Here is a 17,521-nt window from a genome sequence, read left to right as displayed (position 1 = left end):
ACTCATTTTCTGTTAGGACTACATCGCGTTTTTCCTGTTCCATGTATGAAGAGAGCTGTATTCATTTTTTCCCCTATCCTAAGCAGTGGAAGGCAGAGATGCTCTTCTGCAAACTGAGACTATCCCCCAGAACCTATTGCAATGTGGCAGATAATTATGTGGTGCACCCTTGGGGAGTTGGTCATGCCAAAAACAGCACAAGATAAACTCTTTCTGGCAATGACTGGTGCAGTTTGATCACACCACGCCTTGTATTCTTTTAAAGTTGTCCTAATGCCTTTGGTAATCACTGTTTAGCCATACCTAGCACACATACAACAGAAAGCTATGGGCTTGAAATACTCAATGAAATCTAATGATTTGCTGCCGACAAAACTATCCTTTCTGCTCAGGTGAACAGTTAACAAAATGACTTCCCCAGCCACTGCATGACCCAGAGCTTTGTATACCTATGTACAGATCAGGCTCCTGTGAGAGCAGATTTCCCCATTTGATAATTGCTTAAGCAGGGTTGTGCATGTGCAGGCTCCCTATATATGTTGCATAGACACACATACGAAGAGGGTGATGCCTATTGTTGAAATGCCACTCCCTATTGTAAACACATTCTCATTATGTCCTTATTATGTTTGATAAACAAATTAAATTGCAATAGTGCCAATACTTATTCTTGGGGGACCCCACTGCTTATTTCCTGCTGTTGTGAAAGTAATTTGTGTATTACTGCTGTTCTTTAACGAATCAGCCGCAGTGCGGACTCATCTTCTCAACCCATGATCTCTGAGTATATCCAAGATTGTTTCAAGAGGGATCTTGTCAAAAGCTTTCTTGGAAATCCAAATATATGTTCTACCGTAACACCCCATCTGTATACCTCTTGGCACTTTCAAAGAATTCTCAAAGGATGGGGAGGCAGGACTACGGTGGACGGATCTGTCAATTGCCAGCAATTTTCCTTACTAGAATGCATTTTCTGGGTTTTTTTCGCACATCTTTGTACACCCTGGTTATTTGGAGAACTGCTTCATGAAATGTGGAGAAGTGTGAATTTCAAAGAACAGCTGTGTTTCAGTTCAGATATTGTTTTGGAAACTGCAAACTAGGTAGGTTTGCATTAAAATCTGAATTGAACCACATTTCTCCCCTATCCCTAGGAAGGGCTTCATTTTGAAGTACCTTTCCTAATCCACAGAATATTTTTTTATCTAAGATTCTATTATAGTGGTTTTAAATGCCCTCCAGTAAAGATTTGACACTCCTGATACTTTTTCAACTTTTAACAATATTTCACCACATTTTTCAGGAATGTCCTCTTTCAAAATATAACCATATTAGATCAGGCAATTTCCCACTTACATAGAGAATCTGATGCCACTGCAACCACTATACCCATGTGTTTCAACAACACTTACATCTCATGGAAGATTCTGGGCACCAGGATTAAATCAAAGGCTGCCTCTTTTCTAGGCAGCTCTGATTTGATGTCCAGCATGCAATCTGGTTCCATTTGGTTCAGTATAATAAACTGGGTTGTCCAAGGGACAACATAATGCATAATGGACTCCATGGTCACCATGCTTTTTTGCATGCATGCAATAAAAATTTGGCTTGCTGACAATGTCGCAACAATTTCAAAAGCTTTCTTGAAAATCCAGACATATGAGATCTACGGGATCACTCCATCTACATGTCTATTGACTATTTCTATCTCATTTTGGATTTCTTCAGGCAACCTCCTTCAACAGGGATTCTACCATTACTTCACTACAAAAGTTATCAACTGAAGCAGCACTATATACATTTTCCTAAGGGTAGTAATTACAGTTTTGCTTTAATCTATTTTTCTGCCTGAATAGAATAATAATTTCTTCAGACAGGGATCCCCCCCCCATGCATTATAAGAATCCTCTATCATGCAGTATCCCATCTAATGTACCAGGTAGATTTCTTCCAGATGGAATCAACAAATTCAACCATGTGAAATAACCAAGCTGAAGGAATAAAGACATACCGACATGTTGTAACAGTCATAGGTTTGTGTATTTGGATCTGTGATTTGAAATGAACCAACAGGGATGTGTTCATCAATGTCTCGGGCCTGTAGCATAAACCATTTAAACCCAGCATCTGATGATCCTTCTATGTTCACTGCAGAAACAGACAATATGAGAATCATAAGTGCTATACATTTTGTATACTGTGTTGTCAATAGTGTTAGCAATAATAGATGCACTGAGTCACCCTATCCTTTACTTAGGCCTCTCCTCATTGCTTTAATTTCAGTAATGTGGGACATTTTTAGATGTTGTCACTAAATTCATGATATTCCTATTAAAAGCAGAAATAGGGGGCATCCAATGGATTATATTAAATGTAGCACTCAGTACAAGGATGTTTCCTTCCACAATTGAATGCTTTTCCTTCCCCCTCCCCCTGCACGTCCCCTAAATCTGTTCTGGGTTTCCCCCCAACCATCCAGACCAGATGTGGGGATGGTGTAGGATGTGTGCAGGGTAAGGAGAGGGTGGAAATCCCCTTGTGCTAGCTGAAGTTATTCCACTAGCACAAGGAGTTTGTTGAATACCACCCAAAGTATTTCATGGTTTTGAAGTTAGGGATCCCATGTGCAGCTACATGCTCAAGATTCCATTCTGGCAAAAAGATTGATGGCATGGAGAAAATTCCCTGCTCCACAAGGTGTGCCACAGCACATCAGCAGCTGAGTGTGAATATGAATACAAGCATTATCAGAAGTAATTTAAAGCAGTCATTTTAAAGAAGCATCCCAATAATAGCCATCATGTATTCACTAATAGGAAAAAACCTTGCGGTTTAAGAATGTACCTATAGCCCACAGATATTTCTATCAAACTTTAAAAAGCAGGGAAATTGGGCAGCTATAGTGAATGTACCAGGGGAGCAGGAGACCTGACTTCCTCTCTGAGATATTGTAGTACCCTACAAATTTGTCAAAATGCAAACACAATTTGGGTCTTTCACAGTCCAATTCACTTCCTGTGTAGCTTGGAAGAATTTGGGGGGGAGGGTGGAAGGGAGGGAAAGGAGGAGGAGGGGGAAGGAGGGGATTGGAAGGAGATGGGGGAGGGGAAGGGAGGGGTGAAGGAAGGGAGAGGGAAGGGGCAAAAGGGACGGGATAGGAGGAATGAGGAGGGAAGGACAGTTTTGATCATTTGCATGATTTTTGAGTTCAGTGGGATTTACTCCTGTGCAATCATACTTAGGATAGGTGAAACTGGGGGATGGCAGGAAGGGGAGGGGAGGAGACTGGGTGGGTGAGTGGGCACTGGGCAGAGGGGAAGCCCCTTTCCTTTCCAAAAGGAAAACATTGTGAACAGGATCATTGCTTTTCAGCATTTCCCCCATCTTTTTGTTCTATAGCAGGCTCATGTAGCCTCCTACCCAAATTTAAACCAAAGCTGTCCCTGGCCACATCCACACCAGACTGCTGTTTCACTTTAGGCAGTCATGGCTTCTCCCAAAGAATCCTGGGAAGTATAGTTAGTGAAAGGTGCTGATAGTTGCTAAGAGATGCCCTGTTCCTCTCACAGACCTTCCATCAGAGTGGCTGATGGTTAAACCACTCTGGCCACTGGAGTTTTGTCAGGGAAATAGGAGTCTCCTCTCAGCACCCTTCACAAACTACACTTTCCAGGATTCTTTGGGGGTCATGTGACTCACATGAAATCAATGTCTGATGTGGGTGTGGCCCCCTGATTAGCCAAGCCCAGCAGCTGTGAGTCTGGCTTTTAGAACACTGACAGTTGGTTCTTACTGAGCATGCCCGACATTATCATTGAGTTCAAGCCAAAATTTCTTAAATTGATTAAAAATCAGCCAGACATTTTTTTTAACTTTTAAACTGCAGAAGATTGAAGGTCAGAGTATGGGGCAAGGTCAGTAATAGGATTACAGGTACTCTGTGAACATGGCAGATTTTTAATGAATTTCAACTGATTATGAGAACTCTGAAAGAAAAAAGTCCAAAAGGGGTCTGGTTTTTCTCTCTCTCTTTTTACACTTTGAATGCTCAATTCTCTCCGACTGTTTTGTGTATTGCCATGAAAACTTAGACGGTTGTTAAGCTAGTGTTTCTGAGTTCAGGACTATAAGTTTTGTAAGGTTTTGTTTTGAAATGAGCTTATGAGAAGCATAATGGCATGTGGGGGTATTTTCAATTTAACATTGCGGAATGAGAAAATATAATTGCTGGATATAATACACTGTTGGAACAGCAGGAAAATGGTGAAGCTTTTACGTGAATTCAGTTATAGTCTGCTTTGCTATAATAATGCTGCATTCCCCCCAACACGTTGGTCTTGTAAAATATATTATATTTTCATACTTCACCATCTATCTTATGCCAATCACCTTCTTGGAAAGAGGGCAGGTTGTTTCCAAGAAGGTGATCTGAATAAAAAGAATGATGAGCTCCTTCTAGCAGGAAGCATGGGATATAAATTTGAGAGAGAGAGAGAGAGAAAATTTATGTAATTTACCTTTTATTTCACTTCCTGGATCATATTCGTCTGATGATACAGAAATATGGTAAGGCGATACAGTTTTCTGTGGCTCAATTCGGTAGTCTGGCAACAGAAGTTCACAATCGATTGAAAAATTTCTATATGGAAGGCTGAAGACTCTTGACATGAAGACTCCACAGAGCAAAAATGCAAAGATGTGGTAACTCTCCATCTTGTGGGGAAACAGAGAAAAAGAAAACAGGTGAGTGGAACTCTACAGACCAAAGCACCGATGCAGTAGCAAACACAAATTGCAGGACTCAGGTAGCAGTCAATCTTTTTTTGGCCAAGGTATGAGATGATGTCACTTTGGTACATTACAGTAAATCTGTAGCCCACCAAGTGCCAATGCAATTTTATCTTTCATTTGCTTTGCGGTAGTAAAGGACTCAGTAGGACTGGAGAGCATATCAGCTTTCAACAATTTTGAAAAAATCTCAGCCAGAAAGGGAGAACCACAACAGTCACTAAGGATCATACAAGCAGCAAACTAGGGATGGAAAGATCTGTCCATTTCAGTTCTCTGAGTTTCTCATTTTTCCAATCATAAATTTAGTTCTCCACTTTTCTACAACAATTTGTGATTTGCTTTTTGTATTAAAAAATCCTCATGAAAATTCTCTAGAATTTTAGTGTGAATTTCTCCTAATAAACACAATTTTGGAGGCAGTTTTGACTAATGTACACATTTTTGCAAACAATGTCTCTTCATATAATGCATTTTTATGTTATTTTTACTCATGTATTCATTTTTGTAAACATTGTTTGGAGAACCGCACTGCAAAATTGAAATAAGTGAATTTCAAAGGTTGGCTGTGTTGCGGTTCTCATGTTGGATTAGTTCTCATATTGTTTTGGAAAGTGTAAATTTCAAGATTTGGCTTGAAATGCCAACTGAATCAAATTTCTTGCCCATCCCTGCTGAAAAATGAGTTTAAAGTATGCCAACTAAGAATAAATATTATGGGGAGGGGAAATCAGCAAACATAGTAGCAGTTTGACTACAGAATGGAAACTGGATCCAGCCACCAGACCAGAAGATCAGCAGATTGGCAGTTACAGCAACTTCCCTTTGAATACGTGCTTTCAGTGCCAATCAGTTTATTGGCACTGGGAGCGTGCCTTTAAAGGGGTTTGCGGTAAGTAACAGTGAGTCTCTCTGAAGGAACAGTTTGGATTCAACTGTTTAACAGTTAACAGTGGGGATCTTTTTGCTCCTTGTAGAATTTCTAAGCAAGGCTGGACAGGAAATTTTAAAGACTGCTACAGTTTCATGATTTGCTGTCTCAGCCTTAATCACGCAGTCTTTGTCAATCTGTTACTCTTAGTTAATCTGTTACTCTCTGTTAATATTAGTTAATCTGTTAATCACGCAGTTTTAGAAATTATCACTACTGTCATGAATACTTTTTGCATCATGCATGCAATGAAACCACCAAAATCTGTAGAACATAAATTCTTAGACAGCAACACAACATGATGTTTCACCTTAACTGAATGAAGGGGGTTATTTTTGGCCTGCTTCTTAATTATGTATCAGGGTCAAGGCTCAAATCAAGTGGGATCCTGCACTGATTCAAATATTATTCTACTCTGGGCATATGAATTTCTTCCCATTATTACAAACTCATATTCAGCATAGCATGCTATTTCCTGTCCCCCCTGGAGCTCAAGGCAGCATATATTATTCTCCCCCTCCCCATTTTATCTTCACAACAACCCTGTGAAGTAGATTAGACTGAGAGATGGCGATTGGCCCGAAGTCACCGAGTGAGCTTCATGGCTGGGTTGGGGTTTGAACCCTGGTCTCCCAGGTCCTAGTCCAACACTCTAACCACTACATCACACTAGCTCTCTTTGGAGGAGGGAAAAGACCCTGGTACAAGCAATGATCCAACAGAGGACCAGATAGAGGAGGAGTGGCTGTATAAGTCTCTCAATCTCCTCTGGACCTTTGTTGCGACAGTTCCCTTTCCAGCTCATTGACTGGCACCGGTGAAACTTTCTCGTTCAGTTCCTGTTGTGACTCCAGCCTCCATGTCAGGTGGTAATAGTACTGGATATTAATGTGCCAATTTGATTTTTCTTCCTAATTCCAATTGCCATGCCAGGAAGGGGGTTTCCACAGAGATTAGTTCTGAAGAGGGAAAGCTTAAACCAGGGGTATGGAGTCAACCCCCCCCGATGTTGTTTGACTCCAACTCCCATCAGCCTTAGCCAGGACAGCCAATGATCATGGATGATGGAATTTGTAGTGCAGCAACATCTAAAGGGCCGCAAGTTTCCTAAGTCTGGCTTAAACTTTCACTCACCATGAGCTGCAGTCTTGATAATAATCAGGAGAGGGTTGCACCTGGTATTTAATTTGTTTTTAAATGATGTGATTGCTAATCATGTTGTTAATATTCTGTGTAATTAAGCTCTTAACTATTCATGAAAAAGGAGGCGAGTTCTGTAGGCACAAATTGTAAAAGGTGGAAGACTGATCAAGAAAAAGAAGACTTTATCTTCCTGCAATGTATCTGGTTATATTTGTGATGCCTTAGCTTCTAGAAGAGGGACAGTTCTCTTGACTCTTTCCTGTAAAAATAAGTTTTATTGTCAACATATTTTAAAAAATACTGCCATGCCATGACATCATGCAATTGTTGTTGTTTAAAAGGCAATTTATTCTGTTGCATTCTAGTACAATTTTGCAGATTCCTTAGGAGCAAATCCACACAATTTTATGGAGGAAGAGGTTCGTGCACCCTTAGTATATTGGATGCACTCATTAAGTGCACTCACTCATTGCATCTCTACAAGCCTGCTACATGCCCATAACTGGAGCCTGAGTCAATTCCCCTGACTGTCGACATGGCAAAAGGTTTGTGTGCTTTTTAGTAGGACCTGCACAGGAAGCACTGCCCCCTAAGCCCCAGATACAATGTTGGTGCTGAGTTCTACCATGACCCTTTTGAGTTATGTATGTGAGGGAAGATTTGTAAAGTGGAGTGAAACGAATTCACTTGCAGATGGATCCTATGAAAATCACAAAACAGCATGTAATCCTTTTTTGGCCCTTAGCAATAATTTGGACCCACCATTAAAGGCAATGCTGTAGACTGCAACAATGACTTCTATGCCATAGTAGGCTGGAAATGATTTCCATGATATAGTTGAATGGAAGCAGGTTTTGATGTTCCAAATTGTGGGAAGAGTGGAGTACAGAAATCATTTGTTGGGGGGGGGAGTTGCACACTTTTTTCCTTTTTTTGTAATTTCTGAAACAAGTGTTTTCCTGTCTTGCGAGAGATTTTGAGTGCTCATGTTCAGCTCAAGAACTACCAAGAGATCTGTTGCATAAAGATCAACAAATGCATTACGGCATGAGGTTTTGTAGGCAGGAATCTACCTCATCAGATGAATGCCATGAAATAGACAACACATTTTAAGCTAAAACTATCAAATTCACACTTTCAGAAACAATATGAGAACTGAAACACAGCCATCCTTTGAAATTTGGACTTACTCAAATTTTGCAATGCAGCTCACCAACAGAACAACGTTCACAAACATACATAGGGGAAAGTGTATAAAGATGAATATATTAGTGAAAATAACATACAGAAATCCATTATATGACGAGAAACTGCTTGCAAAAATGCCTTCAATGTGTTTATTAGGAGAAATTTGAACTAAAAAGATGGAGAATTTTCATGAGGATTTTTTTTCAAAATTCGCACATTGCTGCAGAAATGTGGAGAACTGAATTTAGGATTGGAAAAATGAGAGAGAGCTAAAATTGATAGATTTTCCCCTTCCTAACACACACACACACAGATGGGCACAGTGGTGGAAAATACTGTTTTACAAAGTACACAAACAGAAAACAGAATATTCATACATGAATCAACCAACAGAAATAAGCCACACTTGTTCTTTAGCAGGTGACAGGTGGTGCGGGGTGGGGTGGGGCTGATTAACAAGTACAAAGATATAGGTGAGATCAGGTGCATCTTTTGAGCCCTGTTTTGGATATTACAAAGAAGTATGGGTGAATTGTGCTTCACATCCCTTGCTACCACCACTTCAGCAAGTTCAAATCCCAAAGTCACTAACAAGCAAGATCCATAGACTGTTGAAACTTTTCTAAATAGTTTCCAGTCTTGCATTTTAGGTGCACAAGCTTATGCGACAACAGAAACCAAGCCCCCCTGAGAATGCCCTGGGCTCCTACTGGGAGGAAGGGTGAGATATAAATCAAACAATAAATAAATAAGCAAGGCACAGCATTGGCAGAAATATGAGAACTGAATCATGTCACGGGGACTGCCAGGAGGACCTGCGTAAGCTTTGCAGTTATCACAATCAATGCAAGGTACTGAGCAATCAGACACCTGTAGAAACAACGATCATCCCTATGAAACAAAAGGGATGGAGACTGTTTCACCTTTGGCTGCCAAGGGAAGTATCATTCACATGTGATTCTTCACATGGGTTTATGTTTATGTATCAGCGTGGTAGGTGTGGTCGCTCACTTTCCTGTGGGTATATTGACTTGACCAACCTCTAATTAAAATTTAAGTAGAGCATGTGGGTGCTGTTCTTTTAAGCGCTGTGATAAATAGTGATTTCGTATGAGCTAGCCTCTGTGTCGTTGAGATCTTTCTCTCTGACTCATAACATCAGTAATGAGCTGCTCTGTTCTGAAATGCTGCATTTAAATTAGGTTTGGGAAAGGCAGCTTCAAAATAATTCTATCCTGAACGTTTTCCTTTCTTCCTTCCTGATCTGCAAATGAAGGAGCTAAATCAGCATCCCTCATCACAAGCTGAAACGGCCACTTCACACTTTGCTTTTTGGGGGGAGGTGTATATTTCTAAGATGTTATGCATGACAATGGAAACAGTAAATGTAACAGACATGTGTACATTCATTAGGGGGCAGTAATTGGCGACACAGCTCACTGTTGAGCATTCACTTTGAGCAAACTTGAGTTTGCCTCAGCATAATGTGTGATGACCCTATTGTGCACTGGATCAAATGAGCTTCTGATGTTCATATCCAAGCAGGAATGGAACATGTAAATGCTGCCTATATGCATCAGATCCAACATGCTTTTGCTAAAATTGCACAGTTTATTTCCTTTTAAAAATCTGGTGATCAATGACACAATTTTAGCTTACGTTTGTTGCATTTTATGTGCGTAGGTGGCACTTCCACCTTCCATCCGCACAGGGACATGTGATGACAAAAGGAATGTAAATGGGTTGGGTGGGGCAGGGGGAAACTTTTTTCACTAGGTCTCTGTCATGCCATGGGCTGGACTGGAGGAAGAGTCATTGCTCAATCTACCCAGTGTGGTACTAGAAATGAAAGGGAGAGTCACATATGCAAGCTAAGAGAGTTGGATCAGTGCATGACGGTTTGGCCAAATGGAATTCTACAAATCAGGAACAGAGAGTCCACATCAACAAGAACCATTCCCCTATGCAAATTTGAACACTACAGAAATCCACATGCCTAGCAACTTTCCAGACTGTTTAAAGAATCTGATGAAGATGACTGTATACCTCAAAAGCTTATACCACAATAAATGTCTTAAAACAGAGATCTCTAGACTGTCACTGGTTTGCGGGAGGAATTCAGTCGCATACCGGAAATTTAGGCTTGCATAAATTAAAGTGGATTAAAACTGCCTGGTGCCCTTAAAAACACACACAGGCTTTTTGTGGCTAGGAAAGTGACAGGGAAATGCACAAAAAAGTATAGAATAACGATGGATGGATAGGAAGACATACAAACAAACCAGGATGAATGCTAATTAACAAACCTTGATGAATGCTCATTTTTCCCACAAACAAACGAAGGCCTGTCTATTCAACACCACCCATTGCCCAACAATGTTTAACTTAGGATCTTGGGCTTGTAAAGCACCCACTCTACCACTGAGCTATGTCAAGTGCAACTGTTTGCAGTCCCATACTAGTTGGAGGGGGTTGGGTACCTGGTGATAATTTTTAATTAAGTATACTTCATTTTTCACCATCAAAGAGGGCCCTGAAGTGGCTTATATGAGTAAAATCTGATAAATGCATTGGATCACAAAACTAAATAAACAAAAAACATAATGGCAAGATGGGAAATTGCTGTAAACCACCCAGAGAGCTTCAGCTATGGGGCGGTATATAAATGTAATAAATAAATTAAATAAATAAATAAGAGTGAATGCTCAGTTAAGAGCGGACATTGTATAACCTCCACAGGATGAATAAACAGGTCAGCTGGAGGACATCTGAGATCCCACTGGCCTTTGGATTGTCTTTGCTAGACTCACACCCAGTTTATACCACTCTCAACTCCAGAGCCTCAAAATTCTTTGTCTTCCCACCCCACAACTCTTGCAGGGGGACCTTCCTCCTGCGCTCCCGCCCTTCTTCCTCACAGCAGCACCAGAAGCCACTTCACCTCAGGAAAATAATGCCTAGATGTATCATGGGCTGGCTGCTATATCCTTCTGCAATTTCATCATCTCACCTCATGCACCAAGGGGGTTAGGAATATCAGTTGTCCTCCTTGCCTAGCCTTATTGAAAGCTATGTGGTGCTATTAGTCTCTTCCCCTTTCCCCATATGCTTCCTTGCAGACTTTTCCAGCCCATTCTATTTCTTCAGTAATGCTGCCCAAGGAGGTGCTACAAGCAGGGGAGGAAATACAAAACCAGAATTCTCTTTTGAAAGTCACAGCACCCCTGGCTGGAACAACAACAGCAGACAAACAGAGTCAACCTGTCTTCTCTCCAGACTCCCACCACATTCTCCATTCCCACTTTCTCATCAGATTGCTGGCCATGCTGGGAACTGCCAACACAGTCAAAATGAAAGCTATACTAAGGAACCCCAAATTCTCATGTGTTTTGCTCATAGGAATATGCGGTGGAGGCTGATGTCCAAGGCACCTTGGACAGCTCCTTGAAAGTTTAGATGAAAACCCGGAGCAGATTCACTCCCCCACTGACATTGGAGCCACCAGCCTCCACTGGGAATATGAAAGGGGGCTATAAGGAGCTATGAGAATTCCCATGTGTCTTGGCAACGCTGGTCTGCACAAATAACAGATCAGGTGGTAAAACTTGTCTAGATCTAGAGTGAATGATCTGCTTCAAATTGCAGGTAGGGAATGTCAGGACTGAATGCTCCTCCACATGTAAAACAAACATTGGGCACTCAGGAGCAGATGTTAGGGGAAAGAATGAAAGCCAAGCCTTCTCCCTGATATTTTAATTTTGCACGCAGTGATTGCCCATCACCACCCTTGTGGGAAGTACTCAGCCATGCAATTCTTCCACACACATTCTGAAGTTCTACTACTTCACCTGCCGTTTGCACAGACAACACACAGCTGGAAGAAATCCACAAACGATGACATTCTTCCACTATAAAAATAATCTGGCACATAGATACCATGTATATCCTTTGCACAATCTTACAAAGGACATTCGCAAGTAAAAGCTCATTTTGGACTTTTTTGATTTAGGCCTGAACATAAATATTGAAAAATGGAAATGGATTGCCTTCAAGTTGATCCCAACTTATGGCGACCCTATGAATAGGGATTTCATGGTAAGTGGTATTCAGAGGGAGTTTACCATTGCCTCCCTCTGAGGCTAGTCCTCCCTAGCTGGCTAGGGCCTGCTCAGCTTGCCACAGCTGCACAAGCCAGCCCCTTCCTTGTCCGCAACTGCCAGCTGGGGGGCAACTGAGCTCCTTGGGACTATGCAGCTTGCCCACGGCTGCACAGGTAGCAGGGCACGTAACCCCTGAGCCACTTGCTGTGGGGGTGATCTTTAGCTGGCCCTTGACAGCCAGGAGACACGAGTGGGGATTTGAACTCACAGACTCTGGACTCCCAGCCAGGCACTCCTCCCCACTGTGCTATACCCGCTGTTGAACATAAATATTAGCCAACTGGAAATGGGTGACATTCACATGGAGATAGATTTATCCTGTATCTCAGAAAGAAAGATTGGGAAAGGAGAGAATACAGACATTGCTTTTGCCTCCGCAAAAGCAGCAAGCTTCATCCTACATTTTGTCCTTGACTTGAAAATACTGTATGAGCTTTCTTGCCTTCAACCACAGCACTGCCAAATCATTTATCCTAGACATCCACCCACTTATCATTTAGAATGACTTCATGTCCTTAGATATACAAGATTGTTAGGAGTGTTAGCTGCAAGTATTGGATAATTTCATCCCAAAGTGGAACACCTAAATAAAATCACACTAAAACACACACACATACACACTCTGCTTCTTTTGATTTTCAGCACTGTCCTAACTGAATGTATATTTCAGGGCACAGAAAACAGTCAGGTTTCCATCCAACTTTAATATTTCCTAACATATCACAATCCTTCCCTTTATAAATGGGATCACTGTAGAATATCCATTAAGCAAACTGCAGTGCTATAGGAAACCAAAGGTGAGCAGCTGAAACTGTGCCTCCTCACCCTCTCCTCCCACAAAATTCCAGCCAACACACCTTGTTTCTGGAGTCCTGATCAGCTGTGAGCAACCCCTGTGGTCAGTGTGCAGCAAGTGTCCCGGAGTGCAACAGCCTTAGCAAAGAACTGTAGAAAGCTAAGGGGAGGTGGGAGGATCCACCAATCACTGGCAGGGTGGAGAAAGGAAATCAGCCAATCAGTGGCACTGGCATCTCCTCCTCATATATTAGGACATAACAGGTGAAATCCTGCATAGCACTCATACTGTTCATGAGTCATGCCTCCATTGACCTTAAAACCACCTGGGTTGAAACTGGTAGACTTAAAAATGGAGCCTAGGATGAGGTTGGTTTTCAGTCAACATTTCCAGTAGGAAATCGACAGAAGCAAAGCAACCAAGAATTTGAACATTTTGCTGGAATCTCAAGTGACAACTACTTCTCAACTTTCATCTCTAAGCATCTTACTGTTACTACTGTGTTACTGGGAAGTGAAGCGAAGTAGCATTATAGTGAAGTAAATGCTAGAATACATTTCTGCTCCCCACTTTCTAGTTTCTAAGTTATGATCTATGCTTATATCAAACTGCTTATATGACACAAAGCTACTTCAGGTGTCTTGGTGCAGGGTATGAAAGGAAATAAAGCTAATTAATATTTACAGACTAAAGTGGTAGGGACCTAGCAACTTTAAAACATTTTTTTCCAGAACTAGGGGTCTGCAGACAGTGGTTTGCAAATCACTTTCAACCAAAATTAAGGTTAACTATGATTTAAAAATGAATACACAGCATGCTGGGGCATAGAGCTTATAATGTGGTAGCTTCACTTCTCCCCTGCTTCTATTGCTATAGTGCTGCCAGGAACTAAGCCATGGTTTAGTTTAGCATTTCATCCAAATGTAATGGCTCATGGTTTGTTCCCCCCCCCCCAACAAACCACAAACAGTAATCCAAGAACATACCTTGGTCACAGCTCATGGTTTTTGGGGAGAGAGTCAAACCACAAGTTCAGGTTCTAATGTAACATTAAACCAAACCATGGCTTGGCTCCCGACAGAACTGAAGCGGCCATGATGCACCAGCACACTGCATGTTCACATTTAAACTATTACGCTTAACTATGGTTTAAAGTGATGTGTGAAGTAGGCCAATATGACTCTGAGGAATATACCACATTATTTTTTATTGCAAGAGTAGTAAATGATTTTTTTAAAAACTATATTCACTTTGTGAAAAAACTGCAACAAGTTGTTGAAAAAAATAACAATGAACAATAAGAAAGTATACCCCTCCACCCGCCCAAAAAATATCAACTTATGTATTCTAAAAATTGTAAAAACAAATAGGTGTATAGTTCAGAGAAATAAGATACAGCTGGGAAGAAAAATGTAGAGATAGCAATTAGTTAAGTATTCAAAGATACCAGATCAACCTGCAGTTTCAAAATAAGCTGGCCAAAAAACAAGCAACCCACAAAACAAGCAATCTCCCCAAAACACCATCCAATCCTTTTGAATATTCTTCATTCATGGAAAAGTTTGTTTCCAACAGCCAAACCCATTTATTAGCAAAGATTCACTTTCCTGCATTCAGAATCCATATATCTATTGTTCCTTGCAAAACCAGTACTGTTCCTACTAAACACATGTGAATCCCTGGCTGGATGGGGAATCGCAGGTGTAAATGGGTGCTTTATATAAGATTCCCTACCAGACCAATACAGCAGCTGGGGCTGTGTATGAGTAGCCGTACTCAAATTAAGCCTCCAAGAGTTCTTCTGTCTCTTTAAAAGGTGTGCAGGGGGGAAGGAGAATTCCACCTTGTGGGTTTTCCCATTACAGTGTTGCAAGAACACCTGCACTTGGCTGACTTTCTCTTCTCCTAAAGATACAGGATCAGGATCAGGCCCTGAACCTGGCAACCCTAACGCGCACACAACCGCTTTGTTGCCAAAACATGCTTCTCCTCATTACCTTCTTAAAACAATAGCTAAGGAGACCATTACAGAGTTCAGGGGCTAGGTCCTGTCTGGTGCCTTGTAATTCAAGCTCTGGTGCTAAAAGAAGGTTGAAACCTGCCAATAAACTGCTTGGGGAAGAGAGTCATTTGGTTGAATTATGCCCACTCTCCCTCACCAGAGTGGTTTAACAGTCAATCCCTTTTCCCAGGGAACTGGGAATTGTACCTCTGTGAGGGGAATAGGGGTCTCCTAACAACTCTCAGCACCCTTCACAAACTGTACTTCCCATGATTCTTTGGGAAAAGCCATGGCAGTTAAAGTGGTATAATAGTGCTTTAAATGTAAGGTGCTGATGTAGCTTGAAAAAACAGTATAATGCATCTTCAATACTGAGTTCCCGGGAGTTTTGAACAATTATACCATCACACTACAAAATTATTAAACTAAACATGTCATGACAACACAGTACATCATTGTATTGCTGGCACCACTGTCATTATCACCAAAGGAGGTGTTAAAGGAAGGTGTTGGGAGATTGAAGGTGCATTCCTGTTTGCTGTGACATTGATGAGGCACCTGGGTGAGGCCTTGGGCAGTTAAGGTTTTTTGGCGATGTCAGCACCTCTAAGTCAAATGCTTCACTACAGCCTTTTTCTTCCCTTTGTTTGACTCAGAGGAACTTATTATTAACTGCTATTATGCATTTTATTGCAGTAGTACCTGAGGCCGATATCCTTTTGCACCGGCTATTGTACAAATCAAAGCAATTACGCACTTTGTGCCCTACAGAGTGTCCAACTGGTGGTATTTCATTTCTGTTAGAAGCAGTGCCTTTCTTGAATTCTGATTCTGTATCCTTAATTGCAGAGCAGCAGTCTACAGGGGACTCGGTGGCCTCAAGCTGGCCAGAGTCAAACATCCTGTTCATTTAAATGGAGCAGAGGTACGCATGTGATTAACTCTCCACCTGAAATTAATAACTGAATATGCTATACTATTCAACTGTGTTTTATTGTATCTTTACAGTATTTTTTATTATTAATGATATTTTTAGTCCCTTTTTTGAGAACTAAATTCAAAGCAACTTACAAAAAAAACTCAAAAACATATATTGTGACAATGCATACATCCAATCCAGTCCAGCAACATCTGCAGGGGTGTAAGTTGTAATCGCTGTTTTTTTTAATAATGATATTTGTTATTTAATTTTTGTAAATTGTATTGCCTTCATTGATGTATTTTTATGCTTGTGCCTATTTTTTTTGTAAGCTGCCTTGAGGGCCTTTGGCCAAAAGGCAGGGTAGAAATAATAATAATAATAATAATAATAATAATAATAATAATAATAATATCAAAAATCACAGTAGAAAAAGAAACATCAAAATATACCAAGCAAAACCCCAAAAACTATCCAAGAAATAAATAAATCACAAAAATATACAATACAATTCAAATACAGTACAACATACCATTAGGAGTCATCTTACAAGCCTAAGTAGTTAAAAATAATTAGATAAAGGGAAATCCTCACGGATACTCTTCTTATTCTTTCCATCTGAACTCCAAAGCCATTATCTATCTTCTTTTACCGTGTGAGTTTCAAGAGACTTATTTGATTTCAAACTCTTATGAGAGCTTCCTTTCCCCATTTGTTGAGGCTGTGACAGTTTACTTTGACATTCTTTTGTCCCTGCAGGGGAGTAATAGGCCTTGTAAAAGACATGCAAGGGTTTTGAATTGGGATGTTATTGGGAAAAGTCAGAGGGCAATTAATATATTGATTGTATTGGCCAATAAATGTGGAGATAGCAGGCTGTATTCAAAGTTACACTAAGGCTAAGGTTCCATCAGCACAAGGATTTTTCCTGTCTTCTCCCTAGATGGCCCCTAAATCTGTTCTGGGGTTTTCCCCCACCCTCCGCAGCAGATTTGGGAACAGCACAGGACTTGTGCAAGGGGATGAGAGGTGGGAAATCCCCTTGCGCTAGTGCTAATCCTTGTGCTAGTGCAAACAGTTAGTTGAATCATAGAGTAGTAGAGCTGGAAGGGGCCCATAAGGCCACCAAGTCCAACTCACTATGGTTTGGTTCCAGACTTGAGCTCCAGAGAGTTCCACTCCTGCTGGAAGTGGCGGCAGCGAGGTGATTTTTTCAAATTCCTTCTTCCCCCTGCAGTCCCCTGTGATCCCTGACAAACAGCTCCAGAGGATTAGGGGACCTTAGGAACAGTGTAAGAGGTGGTACTGGGGGCTGCAGGGAAAAGGGAGAATCAGCCAAAATTGCCCCCCCTTTTCCCAGTGGGGAGCTTCTCAGCTCCTTCCACTAACAGAAAGAGCAAGTCTGGCTCCAACTATACACACACATATTAGGGTTGCCTGGTCAGAAGCATCCCAAACCCTGAGATTTCAGGGGCGGGTCCTAGTGATGTAATTCTCAAGCCATAACCCACAGGGGTTCAGTTGCATGCACACATGCACATGCGCGCGCACACACACACTTAATCCCAGGGGTTAAACTAATCTAAAGTGCAAC

The 17,521-nt window shown here is 41.2% G+C and overlaps 1 protein-coding gene across 13 annotated transcripts in view; it reads right to left on the bottom strand.

The window, feature by feature from the left end:
- The window catches only part of LOC133387928 (hornerin-like), a 107,432-nt gene extending 91,587 nt beyond the window's left edge, over nt 1–15,845 (bottom strand). For 12 of the 13 annotated variants that reach the window (XM_061633791.1, XM_061633798.1, XM_061633800.1 and 9 more), the window contains exons 1-3: nt 13,068–13,173; nt 4,518–4,713; nt 2,012–2,148 (exon numbers count right to left, since the gene is read on the bottom strand). In XM_061633791.1, coding sequence (XP_061489775.1) covers nt 2,012–2,148; nt 4,518–4,713 — 333 coding nt within the window. In that variant the 5' untranslated portion in view covers nt 13,068–13,173. Of the gene's footprint in view, nt 1–2,011; nt 2,149–4,517; nt 4,714–13,067; nt 13,174–15,710 lie in introns of those variants that run through there. The other variant, XM_061633792.1, reaches the window with a different exon arrangement.
- Nucleotides 15,846–17,521: the final 1,676 nt, after the last annotated feature.

The sequence above is a fragment of the Rhineura floridana genome, chromosome 6 (genome assembly GCF_030035675.1).
Source record: "Rhineura floridana isolate rRhiFlo1 chromosome 6, rRhiFlo1.hap2, whole genome shotgun sequence".
Taxonomy (NCBI): Eukaryota; Metazoa; Chordata; class Lepidosauria; order Squamata; family Rhineuridae; genus Rhineura; species Rhineura floridana.
This window is presented reverse-complemented; position numbering and strand designations above follow the sequence as displayed.